This window comes from Neolamprologus multifasciatus, chromosome 13 (genome assembly GCF_963576455.1).
Source record: "Neolamprologus multifasciatus chromosome 13, fNeoMul1.2, whole genome shotgun sequence".
Taxonomy (NCBI): domain Eukaryota; kingdom Metazoa; phylum Chordata; class Actinopteri; order Cichliformes; family Cichlidae; genus Neolamprologus; species Neolamprologus multifasciatus.
Window position 1 is genome coordinate 9,013,071 of NC_140451.1, and position 17,616 is coordinate 9,030,686.

At 41.6% G+C, this 17,616-nt stretch overlaps 2 protein-coding genes and 1 long non-coding RNA gene across 3 annotated transcripts; 2 read left to right on the forward strand and 1 right to left on the reverse strand.

The window, feature by feature from the left end:
• Positions 1-2,930, forward strand: vox (ventral homeobox). The gene is made up of 3 exons (XM_085183355.1): positions 1-303; positions 389-624; positions 739-2,930. Exons 1-3 carry the CDS (start codon positions 36-38, stop codon positions 991-993), a joined length of 759 nt encoding a protein of 252 aa, XP_085039481.1. The 5' UTR covers positions 1-35; the 3' UTR covers positions 994-2,930.
• ventx (VENT homeobox) lies at positions 2,700-4,875 on the forward strand. The gene is made up of 3 exons (XM_085183616.1): positions 2,700-2,853; positions 2,928-3,163; positions 3,394-4,875. Exons 1-3 carry the CDS (start codon positions 2,700-2,702, stop codon positions 3,628-3,630), a joined length of 627 nt encoding a protein of 208 aa, XP_085039742.1. The 3' UTR covers positions 3,631-4,875.
• Positions 4,876-7,400: 2,525 nt separating this feature from the next.
• On the reverse strand, positions 7,401-12,428 carry LOC146505005 (uncharacterized). Its single transcript, XR_014877701.1, has 2 exons — positions 8,078-12,428; positions 7,401-7,836 (listed from the first exon to the last, which is right to left on the reverse strand). It is a non-coding gene; the product is annotated as an uncharacterized LOC146505005 (long non-coding RNA).
• Between the last annotated feature and the right edge of the window lie 5,188 nt (positions 12,429-17,616).

Below are 17,616 nucleotides of genomic sequence, written 5' to 3' on the forward strand. Positions count from 1 at the left end.
GACCCTCTCAAACTTGTCACAGCTCCACTGTGAACATGGTGAAATACTTTTCTGTGGACTGGCTGGCCCAGAACCATCACAATACCATTCAGGGGCACTGTGCTGACATGGACACGACCCTTCCCTGCAAACCTCACATTCCCTGCATGGTGCAGCCAAGCCCACCGCCCATTGGCAAAAGTTACCTGCAGATAAAGTCCAAAGCAGTTAAACGCTTCGAACACTTGGGGCCAGCGGAGAGCTGCGAGGCCGAGGACTCAACACTGTGCTCGCCACTGGATCCATCAAATTGCACCCCACCGAGTAAGTACCCAACATCTTCTGGCTTTAAACAGCATAGTCGAGCTTTACGCAGAAGAGGAGTTTGTAATGGTTTTCCTTCTTTTAGTTCGTGACGTCAGCGAGTACCTCTGCGGGTATGAGAGCGACCCGGTTTCCCCGGCTAGCCTATCCGTGGACGAGGGGAACGAGGGGAGAAAAGACGCGGGACCCCAACGCCGAGTTCGCACAAAGTTTTCGTCCGAGCAGATCAAAAAACTGGAACGGATATTCATCAAACAGAAATATTTGGATGCCGGGGAGAGAGAGAAGACGGCACAGAAGCTGAACCTCACAGAAACTCAGGTGAGGCGCGCCAGTAAACTCTTTTTACGTTTGGGTTTATGAAGACGCAGACATCTCCAATTTGCTGAGTGCTGCGGATGCTGACTGAACTGTTTTTGTTTTTTCTTGTGTCAGGTGAGGACCTGGTTTCAGAACCGAAGGATGAAGCTGAAACGGGAAGTCCAGGACTTTCTCACTCCCCAAGTCCCGCCGGTCATTTTTCAGCCTCTGCCTCCGGTTCAGTACCACAGCATGGCCGGACATCTACCCCATTACTCTCCTACGGGCCACCCCTTTTACCCATTACCTGTCCCGCAGCTGCTCCACCATCAGCACATGCCTCCTCATTACCCTCATCGAACAATGATACACCACCCACATTTCTACTGAGGAACTGTCACTTTAGAGACTTCTCTTTACCCAAATGAGCCGAAGATGTGCAATCAAGTTTTTTTTTTATTTGTGTGATTTTAAATATCTGTGTACAATGAAAATATTTTTTTATGTAATTAAAGAAACATCTATTTATTTTTAATAAATTTATCCCTTAAGATTCAGCAGTTGACTTCTTTGTTTTTTCTGTCTCTGTCCAGATTATAAGGATTGAGCTGATGATCTTTATTGCAGTATTAGTTCCACATAAATAGCTCATCCTGTCTTTCATCATAATGGAGGGCGGGTCTGGAAGGATCAATGACAAAAAGGGGCTAAAGGTCACATCGCATCACTGTATCTCCTCTGATTTGACCATATACACAAATAACAATAGATTAAATCAGGATTCCTCAACGCGTCCTGGAAACCCTAAATGACGTCACTTTCTTCTTGTTTTTGTTGCTACAAAGGTCAAATTTATAACAAAAGACCCCCCCCACCCCACCCCCATTCATACTGACTTTAACCCTCCTCTGTAATTAAAGACTGAACATGTTTGTCCCCACTACTGCACTTCAAACGCAAGGTAACGGGGAGATCATGGTTAACAATTAGTCCTAATTAGGCCTCTCATTGAAGAGTTTACACTTACCACTGGGGCTCCGACCTGGCTCCAGAGAGTCTGGAGCTTTGTATGGCCAAGGGATCTGGAGGTTAAAACCTGATTGTGTGATGACATCTGGAGATAGTGAGCTCGATTCGAAACTAGTCTGAGATAGTTAAATTTAGGACAGTTTTTTTCTCTTTTTGACATTTCAATTCATAACCCATGTTGTGTAAGAACGAAGGAATTCACTGGTTGATATGAACGTGCTATAAATGCTCAAATGTTTTGAATTAAGCTCGGCAAAAATGCAAAACAACAACCTGCAGGTTCCCTGCTGTGTGAGGTTTCAAGCTGCCTGAGGCAAACATCTATGTCAGCAAAGATCAAACAAACTTTCTCACTTTCTGTTGATGTTCTCTGACTACGGTCACACACACACACTCACCCGGTCCCACCCTGACAAAGGCATCATCACCAGGTTGCTCAATGCGCATACAACATGCGCTAAAGAGCCACCTACACCCTTGATTACCTGAAAAAAAAATGTGTGTGTGTGTGTGTTGATGGTTGATAAGTTGATGGTGGTGGTGGTGGGTAGTTGATGGAAACATTGCGTAACTGTATGGATTTTTCTTCTTGACCGAAGGCGGTTAAACAAGTCACACCTCTGAAGAACTGAAGAAGCTTCTCGGATGAGAGGTGAAACGTCTTCAAGTAACTTAAAGAAGTCCAGACGCTTTTCTTTGCAAGCTCCTTTGACTACGATGATCTGGATGACTGAGAACCTTCACAGACAAGTCACACCTCCCACATTTATAGTTATTCTCATCGCATTTAGTGGCGGATACAGACATGATAGTCTTTATGCAGACATCATTCAGTTTGAAATGCCAGGTAAATGAGAGTCAGACTCAGTGGCGCCAGGGCATCCCAGCACGACCTGAGAAAAAGTAGAATCCTGCCTCTATTAACCGCAATTACAACCACCATCAAGTCCCCATTGTTCCTGTGAGATCGCTTTGCATATGCAAACAAAGAAGTGTGCCCCTCCTATATAGCGGCCAAGATTCATCCATACAAACACATACTCCTTCAACCGCTGCTTCTATCCACCATGGCTAACTTTTCTGTTGAGTGCCTTGCCAGGAGTTATTATGAGGAGATGACTCTACGGACAAAGGATGCCGCGCTTCATTCGAGAGATCTCAGTGAAATGGTGGAATTTACAAAGGAATCAAGAAGTCGATACTCTGCAACATCGCCAAACAGTAAGTTCACTGATAAACCTTTTGTTTTAAGAGCTGCCGTTGATAGGGCCTTTGTGTGCGTATTGATTGTTGACTAAATGAATTCAACTTCTCATCTTTCTCCCCCCCAGACAGATGCGACAACTCTTCTGGGTCCGAAAGCGAAGTGGGAGATGACAGCGAAGAGGAGGCCACCCAGCAGAGGAGACTCAGGACCAAGTTCACATCCGAACAAGTTAGCAAACTGGAGCATACTTTCAGCAATCAGAAATACCTGGGTGCTACGCAGCGGAGGAAAATCGCCGAGGAGCTGAATCTTTCTGAAACCCAAGTATGTTACATGCATGCTTTCCTCAAGGCCTCCTCAGTGGCACTGCAAAGCTTTCAACAAGCTCTCAACAAATGACAAAGATTTTTATTACTATGTTGTAATAAAAAAAATTCAGTGTAAATCTGTTTCAAAGACTATATAAACATCATAAATATACTATATAAAAAGTCCCTTTGCTTTGTGTTTGTGCGTAAAGGATAGTACCTTATTGCCTTTTTTGCATCTCACAGGTGAAAACGTGGTTCCAGAACAGGAGGATGAAACTAAAAAGGGAGGTCCAGGACAGAAGGACGGAGTTCCTGACAGTGCAGACCTCTCTTCTGCCCCCGATGCTGTTTCAGCACCCATTCCTCACCGGACAGCTCCCCGCCAGCTGCGGCTTCTACCCGCAACTGCACCCGCTCCCCGCACCTCTGCACCATCACCCCTCCCACCCCGTTCTTCTGCCGCCGCCAAACTACTTCTGAGCTCCCCAGAACTTTTATCCCCCAAATTCATGTCTAGAATCTAGATATTCTTCCCCTCATTGCTCTCTCTAAAAGAGAGATTTTAAAAGTTGTGAATAGAATTGCTTTTATTATGTCTGAAGCACTGCACTGGGTATGTTTTGATGTTGTAAGTATCATTCAAATAATGGAAATAAACTTGCTGCAAGTTCTTGTGGTTTATGGCAAAAGTAAAACAGAATTAAAGTCTTTAAACTGCTTGTGATGGGCGGGTTTTTTTTTTTCTGTTTTTGATTTCAGATTCATAGATCATCATTTTAAATGCGTACACTTAAACAGGTAAAACACAGACCACGACCTTAAAAATTCACATAGATTTTGGGCAAATTTATGTAACATTTTAGAAGAATGTAAAATCATGAATAAAAGTTTGTAAATGAGAAGAGAGGTTAAAGGTTTGGCTAAACCCTGATAGATATTCGGGGGAGGGGTGAGACAGTGTGTCGTGTAGAAGCTGTTGTTTTCGGTTTGGATGAAAAGCACACAATATTAAGGGGAACAAAATGGTTGAATGTCACACAATTCAACCATCCTGTGCGTTGCCATTTATTGCAACAGGAACAAAGTGCGTAGTTCGGTGCGCTTCTCCTCATCATACTGTAGTGTTTCTATCAACGCCCCTCTCTCACTCCCCTTCTCTCCTGGTTTCCCAGCCTTGACAAGCAGCTGGGCAGTTTTCTAACATCCTCGTCGATACAGAACATGTAGCGGCATGAATCGTGTAACAACAGTGACAGGCCCGTCTGTCTTCTCCGTCTTGTAAATGCAACGATGTGAAGTTGTTGTCCCCTGCTTTTGCCGCTGGCATTGCTCCACGCTGAGCCTGTCCTCCGCTGGTTGTAGATTTTACTTGTTCAAAGGGATATCAGAGCGGATCTAACCGCGAGATCATTGAGCTTCATTGAGATCTGTTGTATGACCATTCAGCTGTTCGCACTTACTTGTAAGACAGAGGGAAGGCGCCACTGAGTCTGCCAAAGGTGTATATTGGCTCACCTTAAAGTCATTAGTTGGCTCCAGCTAAATACAGTTAGGTCCATAAGTATTTGGACAGGGGCAGTTTTTTGCAGTTTGGCCTCTGTACTTCACCACAGTGCATTTGAAATCAGGCAATCAAAATGTGATTGAAGTGCAGACTTTGAGCTTTAAGGCAGAACTGTTCAAGAATGACATAGTTTCTTTGTCCACAGGACCCCATTTTTAGAGGTTCAGAACTCATGGGACCAACTAACATCATTTTAAATATGTGACGATGTGTTTCATACATGGATGAAGATGCTTTGGAGTCTGTAACTGCCTGAAGTCTGTCCATGGACATCACTGAATGCTGTTTTTTCTTCCTTCATATGCTCGGCAATTGCCTTTGCTGCAGTTGTTTCTGTGGCTTCAGTTTTGTCTTCAGTAACTAAAAAGCATGATCTGTTGGACTGAGATCAGGTGGCTCACTGAATTGTTGGAGAATATCAAATATTTATTTGCATTAAGAAACTCGTGAGTTGCTTTTGCAGTAATCTTTGGGTTTTTATCCATTTACTGCTGTCTGATTCGTTTAGAAGTATTTGCTTGTATCTGAGCAGAGACTATAGCCATTCAGAATAAACACCAGTGGCAGCCCTATGTCATAACAATGTGTCCACCATGTTGAACAGATGGTGTGCTTCCAATCATGAGCCACGTTTTCTTCTCTATACTTTGGGAAGGTAATCTCTCCTGACCTGAACTCTTTGAGATGTTTTCTGGTAAACTCTAATCTATAGTCTAACATCTGAACTCTAGAATCTACTCCTCATATTTAAAAGAAACTCCTGGTGATCAGACACGTGATGTATGTGGATTATTGGCTGGCTCTACATTCAGCAGCACACAGGATTTTCTGAGTTATTTGGCAGGGCCTAAAGCCAGCGCACACAAACAATCAGCAAAGAAAATAAATGCTGTCATTTCCCACCAGGAGGCACAATTATTAAAAAAAAGGGATGATTAGACCTGCAAGCATCAGTAACTAGAATAATGAGAAGGACACATTCATTTAAAGGCTTACTGGACCACTATTTATGCTGTGCCTCTGTTCAGTCCTCCAGACAGAGGAACGCCTCGGTCTGCAGAATTAGCAGGGATAGTTCCTAGTTGAGACATCAACATCAATCAAGGATCCATTGTGAGAGGGCAAAGATGTGGTGAATTAAATGACAATGAGTGTTTCCCTGATACCTTTTGAAAAAGGTGAGTGAGTAGGTGAAGAGGTGTCAACAGTGGCTGCAGATAGACTGATAGGAGTCCTATTAATACATTTAACTCCAGCTAATTTTGCCCGCTTCCCTAAACCTACACAAGAAACAGCTACTTTTACACTAAAATAACAACTTTTTACTAATGAAATGTGCTTGACACAAGATTTAAAAATGTGAGATCAGTAGTTATCAACCTTTCTGGTTTGTAACCCCTTTGAAAAATACCAAGGATTCATAATTATTATTTTTTAAGTCAAGCTTTAAAAAAATATTTCATTTAATTTGCTTTAAGTTTGAGGCCAAGGAGGTGAAAGCTATCATTATTACAGTGCTTCACAGCTTAACACATTCCAAAATAAAAGCAAAAACGTTTGACGCACATATTTTAAAAAAAACCTCTTATATGCTTAATTATGTCATGACCCCCAGATTTTGACTCTCATGAATGGCACCGACCCCTAGTAATCATATTTTTTGCCTTTTAAAGTTCACTACAATGACAGTGAAGTGTCTGTGTGATGCTGTGGGTGGCATTTAGATGGCATGGTCTGGCTCCATCAGCCCCAGCACTTTACAGGGCAGCACTACAGCGAATCGATTCAGTGCCATTATGCTATGAGCAAACATTCCTCTCTGATGGACGAGCTCGCTGCCATCCACTGAGTAAGAAGTGTCGTTCGGCAGTTTGATTAGCATGAATTGGTTGTGGCCTTCACATTCTGCAAATCTCCACTGCGGCGAGCGCCTATAGGAGATTTTTGATTGACACATTAGACAGTTCTCTCTTCTCTATCAATACACGCAATGACAGAAAATATTTTGGAATAATCAATGCCTGGGAGCACTAAAACTATTCTGTTACCACTTGGTCAAATGACACTTTCAGCCCTTTTTGGCTTGTGACCTCTTACAAAAAAGTAATAAAAAGCACTAAAGTTATAGCTATAGTAAAGAGCAACCCTTCTCCATCAAAATCTTTCAGGTTATTTTATTAAAATATCCACTTTCTCATGTCTGTGAGGAAATCCCTGTATGAGTGTCTTCTCTTTCTCCTTGCTCATTTGATCTATCTGAGACTTGGCAGGTATATTGTTAAAGACCGGACTGTTAATTATTTTACGGCCCCTTTGATTTTTATGACCCTTTTAGTGGGCCTGTGAACCACTGCACTACACCACCTAATTGTATTTATAGTCAAAACAAATTCCACCTCAACCAGAGAAACGCTATTTTGCTTTTTTTTGCTACCTTTTAATGTTTTGAAGAGTGAAAATGTAACTTTAAAAAAGCAAAAATGATGGAAAGATTTATAAAAAGCACAAAAAGGTCCTCTTTCATCGCATTAAATCAGCAATACTGAGTTTTTATGAGCACTATTTCTCATATCATTTGTGCCACAAAAAACACGACTAGTTATTATTATATAAAAGTCTGTACTGTATGATTAAGTGTCCAATACCACAAAAACTTACAGTGCATACAAATACTTCAAATCCAGTGTTTAATGGCTCAACTTTCTTTATTCAGCAAATATTCAGGGCAAACACACATGAACAATAATGTCACAGAAATGCAATAAAAAACATATGATTAAGATCAAATTTGCGCTTTAATAAATAAATCAATAATAATCAAAGGGGCATAAAAATACCTGCATCCAGTGTATCACAGCCTGTGCTTTTCTTTGTAAGCCCAAGACAGGCTGGAATTCCAATGTATGTGTGTGTGTGAGAGTGAGTGTGCGAATGCACACTTTGAGGTCAGCTGTCATGCGGAGAAGATGATGAAATGGCTGTCTGCCTGGTGGAATACCTCTGCAGCCCCATTTTCCCATGCCTTATGCCTCTTTAAAGTTAAATCTCAAAGAAGTATGTGCATAGGAAAAAGGAACAGCGAGTGCAACAAGCCCCACTGCCCCGATTCTGGACACTGGAACCTGGAGGGCAGGGATGACAAAAGGCATAAAGATGCATGACTGGATGCACAACACAAGAAATGACTCTTATATTCTTCTCCTGTCTGACTGGCTGAAATTGCATTACTTCCAGGTATTAAAAATACTGTAATATCGAAATAAAATGCACATACCGCAGTCACACGCTTTATAGTTGCCAAGATGTCGTTTTAATTAAAGGATTAAGTTTATAAAATGTGTGGAAGGCGTGAAGAGGACTTACCCCGTATAGATCTCCATGCATGTCTCCCAGGAAAGCACCTCCTGTTGGCCATTTATCCCTCCACAGGGACCTTGAAGATGTTTAACAAAGACAGAGTAGCTGTTGTGTGTGCTCACTCAGCACTTCTCCTCCCTCTTTGGTTTCAAGCCATGGCGACACATCTGGGAAGATGCCTGTAGACACTGAGAAAAAAAAACCCAAACAAATTCTACAGTACAGTGGCATACAAAGGCTGGTTTCTTCTGCAAAAATACTTTGTCTTGTTTTGCTCCAAATCTTTCAGCTATGAGTGAACTTGTTACAGTTATTATCTCCTATCTGACACAAGCTGGACGCCAGAAGCAGCTCAACGAAGAAGGGAAATATTCAGGACGCCCTGTTCCTGATGGTGGAAAAGTTTCTTATCTGTTCAGGGTTTTTTTTTTTTCGTTCTCTTTCCCTCTCCCAGAAGAGAGGCCCCCGTGCTTTTTAGAACTCAAGGTCTCTAGACAAGGACTCTCAGGGTGTGCTGAAGTGAGACGCTGACGCACACACACACACGTGCACAGGTTCTGTGGTGTGTAGCTGAGGGAGTGTTATGGCATGTCAAGGCCGGTGCACCGGGCTGAAGATGAAACTGCTCTCTTTTCTCTGAACCACTGTGTTTGCAGCGCTTGTGGGCAGCAGTCGTATATCACACGTTTTAGTGAAGAAAGATCTATCTTTAAATGAGCACCCTGGACCAGCTGAGGTCACCTCACATCCCAACGTAGCTGAAAAAAAAATGTCTGGCAAAAATGCCGCTAATGAGCACTGAAAGTTACTTAGAAGCATCATACATCTCAGTGTTGAGTCTCAGCCTTGTTGTGTGTGTATGACGTTTTTAATAGAGCATAAATATGCGTTGACCCAACTCAGTGTTGGAGGAAGCTGATATGCCGCGTAGCGACAGGAGTCATTTATCTTGCAGCGTTAAATCCACTCTTTTTCTTTCATGGCTCTGAATCACGTCTCCAAATCATCAGCTATGTTCTGATGTGGAGAGGATTCTTATTTCTCTTTCTCTTTATATTTTATGTATTTAAGTTGTATAAATTTGATGTCACGAGAAGTTAATGAGTCCACAGTGCCGTGCACATCAAAGGTCTGGACATTTGATTGAGACTAACCAATTACTTTGCTTCTTGTTTTCTTGGTAGCAGCTGAGGAATCTATATTCATCAAAATGGATATAGATAAATCCTTAAGAAATACATTAGTGCAACAATAAATCAATGGCGTTTTCTAATGAAAGGGTTTGCATGGCGGGGCATTTGGTTAGCACCGTTGCGTCACAGCTCCTGGAGTGAAGCGAAGCTTTCAATGGGTTTGTTCTTCAGTCCAGAGATATAGCAGTTAGATTCTAAACTCACCATAAGTTTGGGTGAGAGTTTGAATGATTATCTGTATCTCTGTGTTGACTCTGTGATTGGCTGATGACCCTTTTCAGGCTGTACCCTGCCCCAGCACAGATAGGCCCTAGTAGGATAAGCAGTTAAGAAAAACAGATCAATGATATTTGGTGTTTTATAAACTAGCGTTCACAAAAAACAACAAAAACATTTCGATCATCTTTACTTGAACTAAGCAGATATTATGTTCTAATATGTTTTTGCCACAAGAAAACAGACTGACGACCCGTCCAGGGTGTACCCCACCGCTAACCCTATAGTAGCTGGGACAGGCTGCACCCCACCCATGACCCTGATAACAACTTCACCTACTTCCAAGGTGCATGGAGAAGATAAGGATCTAACTACGCAGAGACTCCAGCAACACTTAAAAGTAATGAGAAAAAAACTTTGTTAAGTGACCTTTTTCACTTTTTTTGTCACTTAATAAAGTTGTTTCTCATTATTTTTAAGGATAAGGGGAAGAGAATGAAAGGATGGATGGATGTTTTAGCCACATCCAAGTTCTGAAACTGTTTCTAACTGGTCAGACACATTAATCCTCCACACCACCACTTGGTGGCAGCAGTCTCAAACGTTGACTGGCAGCAGCCTGAGGTCACTTTAAGGATACAATGTAATAGTGTCTATTTGTTTTAAAGCAAATAACTTACAGGTAAGGGTTACAGTATATACAGTGCAAGGAGTCATACTGCACTGAGGTGAACTGAGTGGTGCTGGTAGCTCAGCCCTTTTGTCTATTTTTTTTTGGGTGAGATAACCACAACAATTCAGTCAAGGTCGGACGGGCTGTGGAGTATTAGTGCTCTGATTGTCAAATATGCAGTTATCAGTCTCTCTTATCAATATGTGCCTTACTTGCAGTGATTTAAGGTACAGGATCCTCTACTTAAAAGGCTTTTCAAACAAGGCAAACAAGTGTACTCTATACTCCGGCAGTTCCCTCTACATCAACATGTCAAACTCATTCCCACCGTGTCTCACGAGGGCCTGCATGCTTTTAATTGGGTGTACTTTAACATGCGGCTTTTAAAATCCACTCATGTTTTCTCCGTCTTCTTTTTTCCCCCTTTCTTGCAGAGTGTTCCGTTTGAGAAGAGCGAATTTGCAGAGTTAAGCAGAAATGTCTCACGCTGCAGAAAAAAGGCAACAAAAGCTGCTTGTTCATCTAAACACATCTGCCACGGAGCAGGAGCGGGTTCTCTCAGAAGGCGAAACGAGGTTTTACATTTTGACACTTCGACAGGGTGAGCGTATAATGTTTCCAGAATCACAACACAACAAACACCTGTAGTTGTCTTTAAGCTTAAATTGGCAATTTGGGAAATCCATCATGTTCATTAGAGGAAAACAGAGGTTAGGTGCACTCTGTAAACACAGTGCTTGTCTCGAAAATACTACCTACTGTGCAGTTTTTATGTCTTTGTAGGAAACAATGCAAATTACTTCTAGATGTACACTACTGTAAGCATGTGCATCATAAAATAAACTATTATCATGCTTTAGTCAGGTGTCTCTAGTCAGATGGGAAAGTTGTCTTTGAGCTTAAATTGGCAATTCAAGTGATTACTTTATAACAGGATCTGTGACTAAGGGCCTAATTCCCCTGTCATTATATTGAATTTCATTGTATTTTATTTGAAATTACAATGTAATTTTATTAAAATATGTTACATGTGTATTAAGTTATTTATTAGAAGTAATTATAAACTTAAAGGTGGGATCAAGAATACAAGTCACGTTTTTACATGACATAAAGAAATAGTTTTGATTTTAAGTAGTTTGTCAGTAATTTTAGGTAATACATGAGTAAATTAAATATTGCACATCTTTGGGTAGTTTACAGAGAAGGAGACACAAACCATTCTGTAAGTAATTTTCAGCACTGCATATGTAATTTTAATTCCCACTTAATTTCATGCTAATTTTGTGGAAAAACCAGAAATACTTCCCCTTGTTACATCCAAGGTGGACTGTACTTTCTGAGGCAAGAGCGGTATTATGGAGTGACTTAGCCTTGTCTAACTTCCAGCTATTTAATAGGGAAGGAGAAACTCCTTTCTTCTATTTCCTTTTCAAAGTTATGTTTGAACAGTGATCGTGAAAGAAAGAAAATACGTTAGATTTCACTCCGTCATTATAAGCTCACATAAGCCTGCAGGCTTTGACTGTATTTTGTTTTTTTTTTTATTTTATTTGGTGAGGGACAACAGTCTGCTTTTACGTTGCTAAAATAAAGGGATGAGTAGAACAGCCATCATAATGAACATAATGAGTATAAAAATGTTTTAGCTACCCTCTCCAGTGCAAACATTCCTCCGTCTAACCTCACAATACAAGAAAAGAAGGCCGTCGCTTCCCTGAGCAAAGACCAAAACATCATCATATTACTAGCTGTCAAGGAGAGGTGCACTGTTGTTCTAAACACAACAGATTATCACACAGAAATGACTACACTCCTCAGTGACAACTATACCTATGAAGCCTTAAAACAAGACCCCACAAGCATCTACAAAAACAAAGTCATCAGTTACCTACAACAGCTTGTAAAGGATAAAATCACTGACCGCCCTGTATACCACCATCTGCCCAGGGGATGCTATACCCTGTATGTATGGTGTTCCAAAGAACTGCAAAGAAGGACCCCCATTCATACCCATTGTAAGCAGTATAAAGTCAGCCACCTACAACATTTCCAAGCACCTCGCACCACATCATATCAAAAACCCCACCGACTTCACCAACATGGTCCAGAGACTTACACTGGGTCCATAGTGTCCTTTGATGTGGTGTCACTCTCCACTTGCATACCTACAGCTGAGGCTGCTTTACCACCACATATTTTAAATGCAAAGAGGGTTTCTACAGACAAAAACCATGGATGAGCCATTGGCTCCCAGGTGTCACCTATAGTGGCCAACCTTTAGATGGAATTCAATTCAATTCAATTCAATTTTATTTATATAGCGCCAAATCACAACAAATGTCACCTCAAGGCGCTTCATAGATACAGAGAAAAGCCCAACAATCATATGACCCCCTATGAGCAAGCACTTTGGCGACAGTGGGAAGGAAAAACTCCCTTTTAACAGGAAGAAACCTCCGGCAGAACCAGGCTCAGGGAGGGGCGGCCATCTGCTGCGACCGGTTGGGGTGAGAGAAGGAAGACAGGATAAAGACATGCTGTGGAAGAGAGACAGAGATTAATAACAGATACGATTCAATACAGAGAGGTCTGTTAATACATAGTGAGTGAGAAAGGTGACTGGAAAGGAAAAACTCAATGCATCATGGGAATCCCCCGGCAGCCTACATCTATTGCAGCATAACTAAGGGAGGATTCAGGGTCACCTGGTCCAGCCCTAACTATATGCTTTAGCAAAAAGGAAGGTTTTAAGCCTAATCTTAAAAGTAGAGATAGTGTCTGTCTCCTGAATCCAAACTGGAAGCTGGTTCCACAGAAGAGGGGCCTGAAAACTGAAGGCTCTCCCTCCCATTCTACTTTTAAATACTCTAGGAACAACAAGTAGGCCTGCAGAGCGGGAGCGAAGTGCTCTAATAGGGTGATATGGTACTACAAGGTCATTAAGATAAGATGGGGCCTGATTATTTAAGACCTTGTATGTGAGGAGCAGGATTTTGAATTCAATTCTGGATTTAACAGGAAGCCAATGAAGGGAAGCCAAAACAGGAGAAATATGCTCTCTCTTTCTAGTCCCTGTCAGTACTCTTGCTGCAGCATTTTGGATTAACTGAAGGCTTTTCAGTGAGTTTTTTGGACATCCTGATAATAATGAATTGCAGTAGTCCAGCCTGGAAGTAATAAATGCATGAACTAGTTTTTCAGCGTCACTCTGAGACAGGATATTTCTAATTTTAGAGATGTTGCGCAAATGGAAGAACGCAGTCTTACATATTTGTTTAATATGTGCGTTGAAGGACATATCCTGGTCAAAAATGACTCCAAGGTTCCTCACAGTGTTACTGGAGGCCAAGGTAATGCCATCCAGAGTAAGAATCTGGTTAGATACCATATTTCTAAGCTTTTCAGCGCCGAGTACAATGACCTCAGTTTTATCTGAGTTAAGAAGCAGAAAGTTAGTGGCCATCCAAGTCTTTATGTCTTTAAGACATTCCTGCAGTTTAACTAATTGGTGTGTGTTATCTGGCTTCATGGACAGATAGAGCTGGGTGTCATCTGCATAGCAGTGAAAATGTATGCTATGTCTTCTAATGATGCTGCCTAGGGGAAGCATGTATAATGTAAACAGAATTGGTCCTAGCACCGAACCCTGTGGAACTCCATAATTAACCTCAGTGTGTGAAGAGGACTCTCCATTTACATGCACAAATTGGAGTCTATTAGATAGATATGATACAAACCACTGCAGTGCAATACCTGTAATACCTACAGCATGTTCTAATCGCTCTAATAGAATATTATGGTCAACAGTATCGAATGCTGCACTAAGGTCAGGAAGAAGTGGAAAGTAAAGGACTTGGCTTTTTTAAAGGGACAGCACCTAGCCACTGGTACAGATACGTACCAGTGGCTAGGTACTAGGCTAGATACGTGGATACAAGGATTTCACATCAAAATCAAAACCCAAGAAGGAGAAGCCTTCACTGTTCACATCAGCTCAGTGGATAGAAACATAAATTCACCAGGGAAGATACAAAGGATAATAGTTTGCTGTTTCTGAACTGAGCTGTGCACATTGAGGGAAATGGAAACCTTAACACTGAAGTTTACCGGAAGCCCACACACATGGACCAGTACCCACTCTTTGATTCCCACCACCCTGTGGAACACAAACTTGGGGTATCAGGACCCTGCAACACTGGGCAAAAAACACTCCTTCTAAGCCAGAAGGGAAAGAAATGAAACACACACACACACACGTAAAGAAAGCTCTTTTGGGCTTTCCTCAAATCAGCAAAGATGCACAGTTCAGGTCAGACACCAACTAGGAAGAATCCAGAGTCCAGCTGATTTTGGAGAACCTCTGACTTTTAAATTTGCACAACCACTAAGTCAGCATGGTAAGAGACTCATCTGATAAAGTGAGACTATAGCTTCACTGAAACAAAACAAAAAGTGTACATTTCAGCTATCTTAAGTAGATATGATATCACATCGACTCTGGGCACATTAAGGCTCCTTTTTCAATCAAAAAAAGCATGGTTGACTGGAAACTCCAGCAGATGTTTGCCTGCTGGAAGAATTCAAAAGTTACACGAACATTTTACTGGGAGAATGCAACAGAGTGTAGCAATATATATAAGAAAAGGTCCATTAGTGTAAAAAAAAATCAGTGCGGTACACATCAGCATCCGAGTTGAGACGCTTCTCTGAGCCGCCCAGTAATTCTGATAGCTTGTCAGTCCGACTCAGGATTTTCTTTGGACAAATAAAATTGACAGAGTGCTCATTTCAGTTTATTTTCAGGTTACTGCACTCTCTGAAAACTCATTACCATCTCATGACTCACTTCACAATATTGTTCTAAAACTGCCATTTTAGAGACGTTCGTTATTCTTTTGTGTGTGTGCGTTGTTATGTCATTTGTCAGAATCAGTTCAGAGTTAGCCTTGGGCTATGCTACTTTTTTTCTTTTCTCTGTCTTTCTTTTATTTTTAATACATCCTTTTTAGCTTGGGGAAAATGTTCTCTGTAATTTGGCCCTGTAGTCAAGGATATTAACACAAAACAGATGAAAAATATTGTCTAATGTGACAAAAACATGCCAGTGGAAGGAGAAAAAGATATATATAAAAAAGGAGGAATAAAACTGAAAAGGCTGTTGGAAAGCATTGCTCTTGTTTTTTTCTTCTCCAGTATTCTAATTCTGATTCTGATGAAATTTAAAACAAAAAAAGTTGTTTTTAAACAGAATGAAGACCATCTTTCAGCTGCTCCCTTAGTTCAAGAGGTCACCGCACCAACTGTGGATCTGCATCTTTTTGATTGGGTGCAGATTTTGACACCAGATTCTCTTCACGGGGCAACCTTCACAATCACTTGGGCTTGCGATGCCCTTTGACTGGGTATGTGTCTCCTCGCAGGCCTACACCACAGAGTCACCAGCAAACCACCAAACATTTATGGTTACTGAATGAATATCTACAAATAACAAACCCCACTTAAAATCCCCTTTTTACTAAACTTACACATTTCTGCTAAATATAATCATAAAAACAGCCATTAAGAAAACATTTTCATCTCTAACTGCGAGTGTGTGAGTTTTACTGCAAATGCTGATTAAAAGAAAATCCAATCTTTAGGGGGGAAAGATATTTTGTTCAAACAAAACAAAATTTAATTAAATCAAAAGCAAAGGAAATGTCTGTAGTCCTAGTTACCGACAATTTGGTCACCTTTCCCCCTAGTACAAGGATGAGGAAGTGCGCAAAAATGTTTTAGATCAATAACGGCAAAACAAAAAACTAAAACTAACCCAGATTTTTTTAAGAGGAATTCTTTTGAAGAAAAAATGAAGTGAAACAAATAAAGTCACTGTGGCAACTGTTAAACTGAAGTCAATTCAACCCTATTTTATGCAAAAATCCAACCCTATTACAAAAGGTGATTATCTAACTTTTACACAACAGGATTTGCTTTACTAGCAGCAAAACATTAAAAAAAATGATTTAAAAATTAAATATCTGAGACTTTTTTTCAGCCAGGATACAGATACTTGCTGGACCTCTCCTGTTACCTGCCAACTTCAAAACAAGTGTAATAACCTCATACACTCTCCTGGACAAACACTTGCTCGCCTTGTTTTCGGTTAAAGCCCAGAAGCTTTGTTGTAATTAAGTAGCACCATGCTGAATTAATTCACAGTGATGTCTGTGTTGAAGCGCACTTGTTCAAGGTCGGAATGCTTTCAGTAGCGAAGCCCAAAAATCTGCTTCGGTCTGAAAATGTGTGATTTTTGTGAGACTGATACACCCTCTTCCCTTTGCATCTCTCAACAGTTAGCAAATTTTAACTTCTCCTCCCATCATTTCCCCGTGCTGTGCTTTGGTGCATGATGCTGGAGACACAGTGAAACAGATGGGGACAGGGAGGGTGGGGGGACTTAGTGCCCCCCCCCCCAAATGGGGCCCAATCTGCATCAGGAGCAGGGACTGACAGAATAAGGCCACGGGGTGGAGAGACAAGCACTGCAACCAGATCCTCCCGGGAGTTGGGCCACCACGAAGCCACCTGGTTCCCAATAGGGGGCTTGTGAGTTCAAGCATCCATGGCCAAAAGTTCTCCACGCCAGCTCTTCTCTTCTGTTCTGCATAGGTGTGTTTGTGCCTGACAGGAGGAGGAGGAGGAGGAAGTTGATGAAGGATGAAGAGGGGAGGGAAGGAATGGTCAAGGATAAGAATGAGCAGGAGGCAAAATGCACTTCTGAGCCCTGGCTGTGAACATTTTCACTGCAGACCCTAATCTGACATTTAAATAAGTGTCTCCTGCTTAATTTTACTGCTTCTATGGTTTGTAAATTGCCTCTGCAGGTGTCTGTTTGTAGTAGGTAATGGAAACCAGACGCTGTTTGACCGCTAGCCTTTTGTCCCTCTACGATTCCTAATTCATAAGCTAATGCCATTCAAGGCTGGAGATAACGCTGCCTACCACAAACCATCTCCCCCCCCCCACCCCACCCCCCCCCCTCTCTCTGGCTGTTTACTGGCTCTGACAGGGTTGCTGACAGAGAGAGCAGAACTCTAAACATGAGCTCTGTTTGGTGGAGGCTTCTTCTTCCTTTTGTTCTCTCCATTCTTGAGCCGTTCATTCCCCCATTTCTCCTGGAAATATTGCTGTAAAAAGCTAGACATTTTACATCAGTGGACATGATGCAATTAAAAAGTTAGACAAGCAGCAAAAAGGGGCACTGATAGTGCTTCATGTCACCACTGTGATACCTTTGGGCTCACTGCCACAAATAACAGCGATTCCTATGAAATTTAATTCAACTATCAATTTGAAATGACGTCCTCTTTGTGTCCTTGTGACTTGCACTTTTCTCTCCCAGTCTCTTCCTGCCTGTCTTCCTCTTCCTCTCTCCCTGAAGGTGGCTCAATCAGATGACAACAGTGGCTGTCTGCTGTTGT

Coding starts and splice junctions, on each gene's coding strand:
- vox (XM_085183355.1), top strand. CDS start 36: ATGGTGAAATACTTTTCTGTGGACTGGCTGGCCCAGAACCATCACAAT. Junction 304..388: donor ATCAAATTGCACCCCACCGA/GTAAGTACCCAA, acceptor TCCTTCTTTTAG/TTCGTGACGTCAGCGAGTAC. Junction 625..738: donor TGAACCTCACAGAAACTCAG/GTGAGGCGCGCC, acceptor TTCTTGTGTCAG/GTGAGGACCTGGTTTCAGAA.
- ventx (XM_085183616.1), top strand. CDS start 2,700: ATGGCTAACTTTTCTGTTGAGTGCCTTGCCAGGAGTTATTATGAGGAG. Junction 2,854..2,927: donor CTCTGCAACATCGCCAAACA/GTAAGTTCACTG, acceptor TTGATTGTTGAC/TAAATGAATTCAACTTCTCA. Junction 3,164..3,393: donor TGAATCTTTCTGAAACCCAA/GTATGTTACATG, acceptor TGCATCTCACAG/GTGAAAACGTGGTTCCAGAA.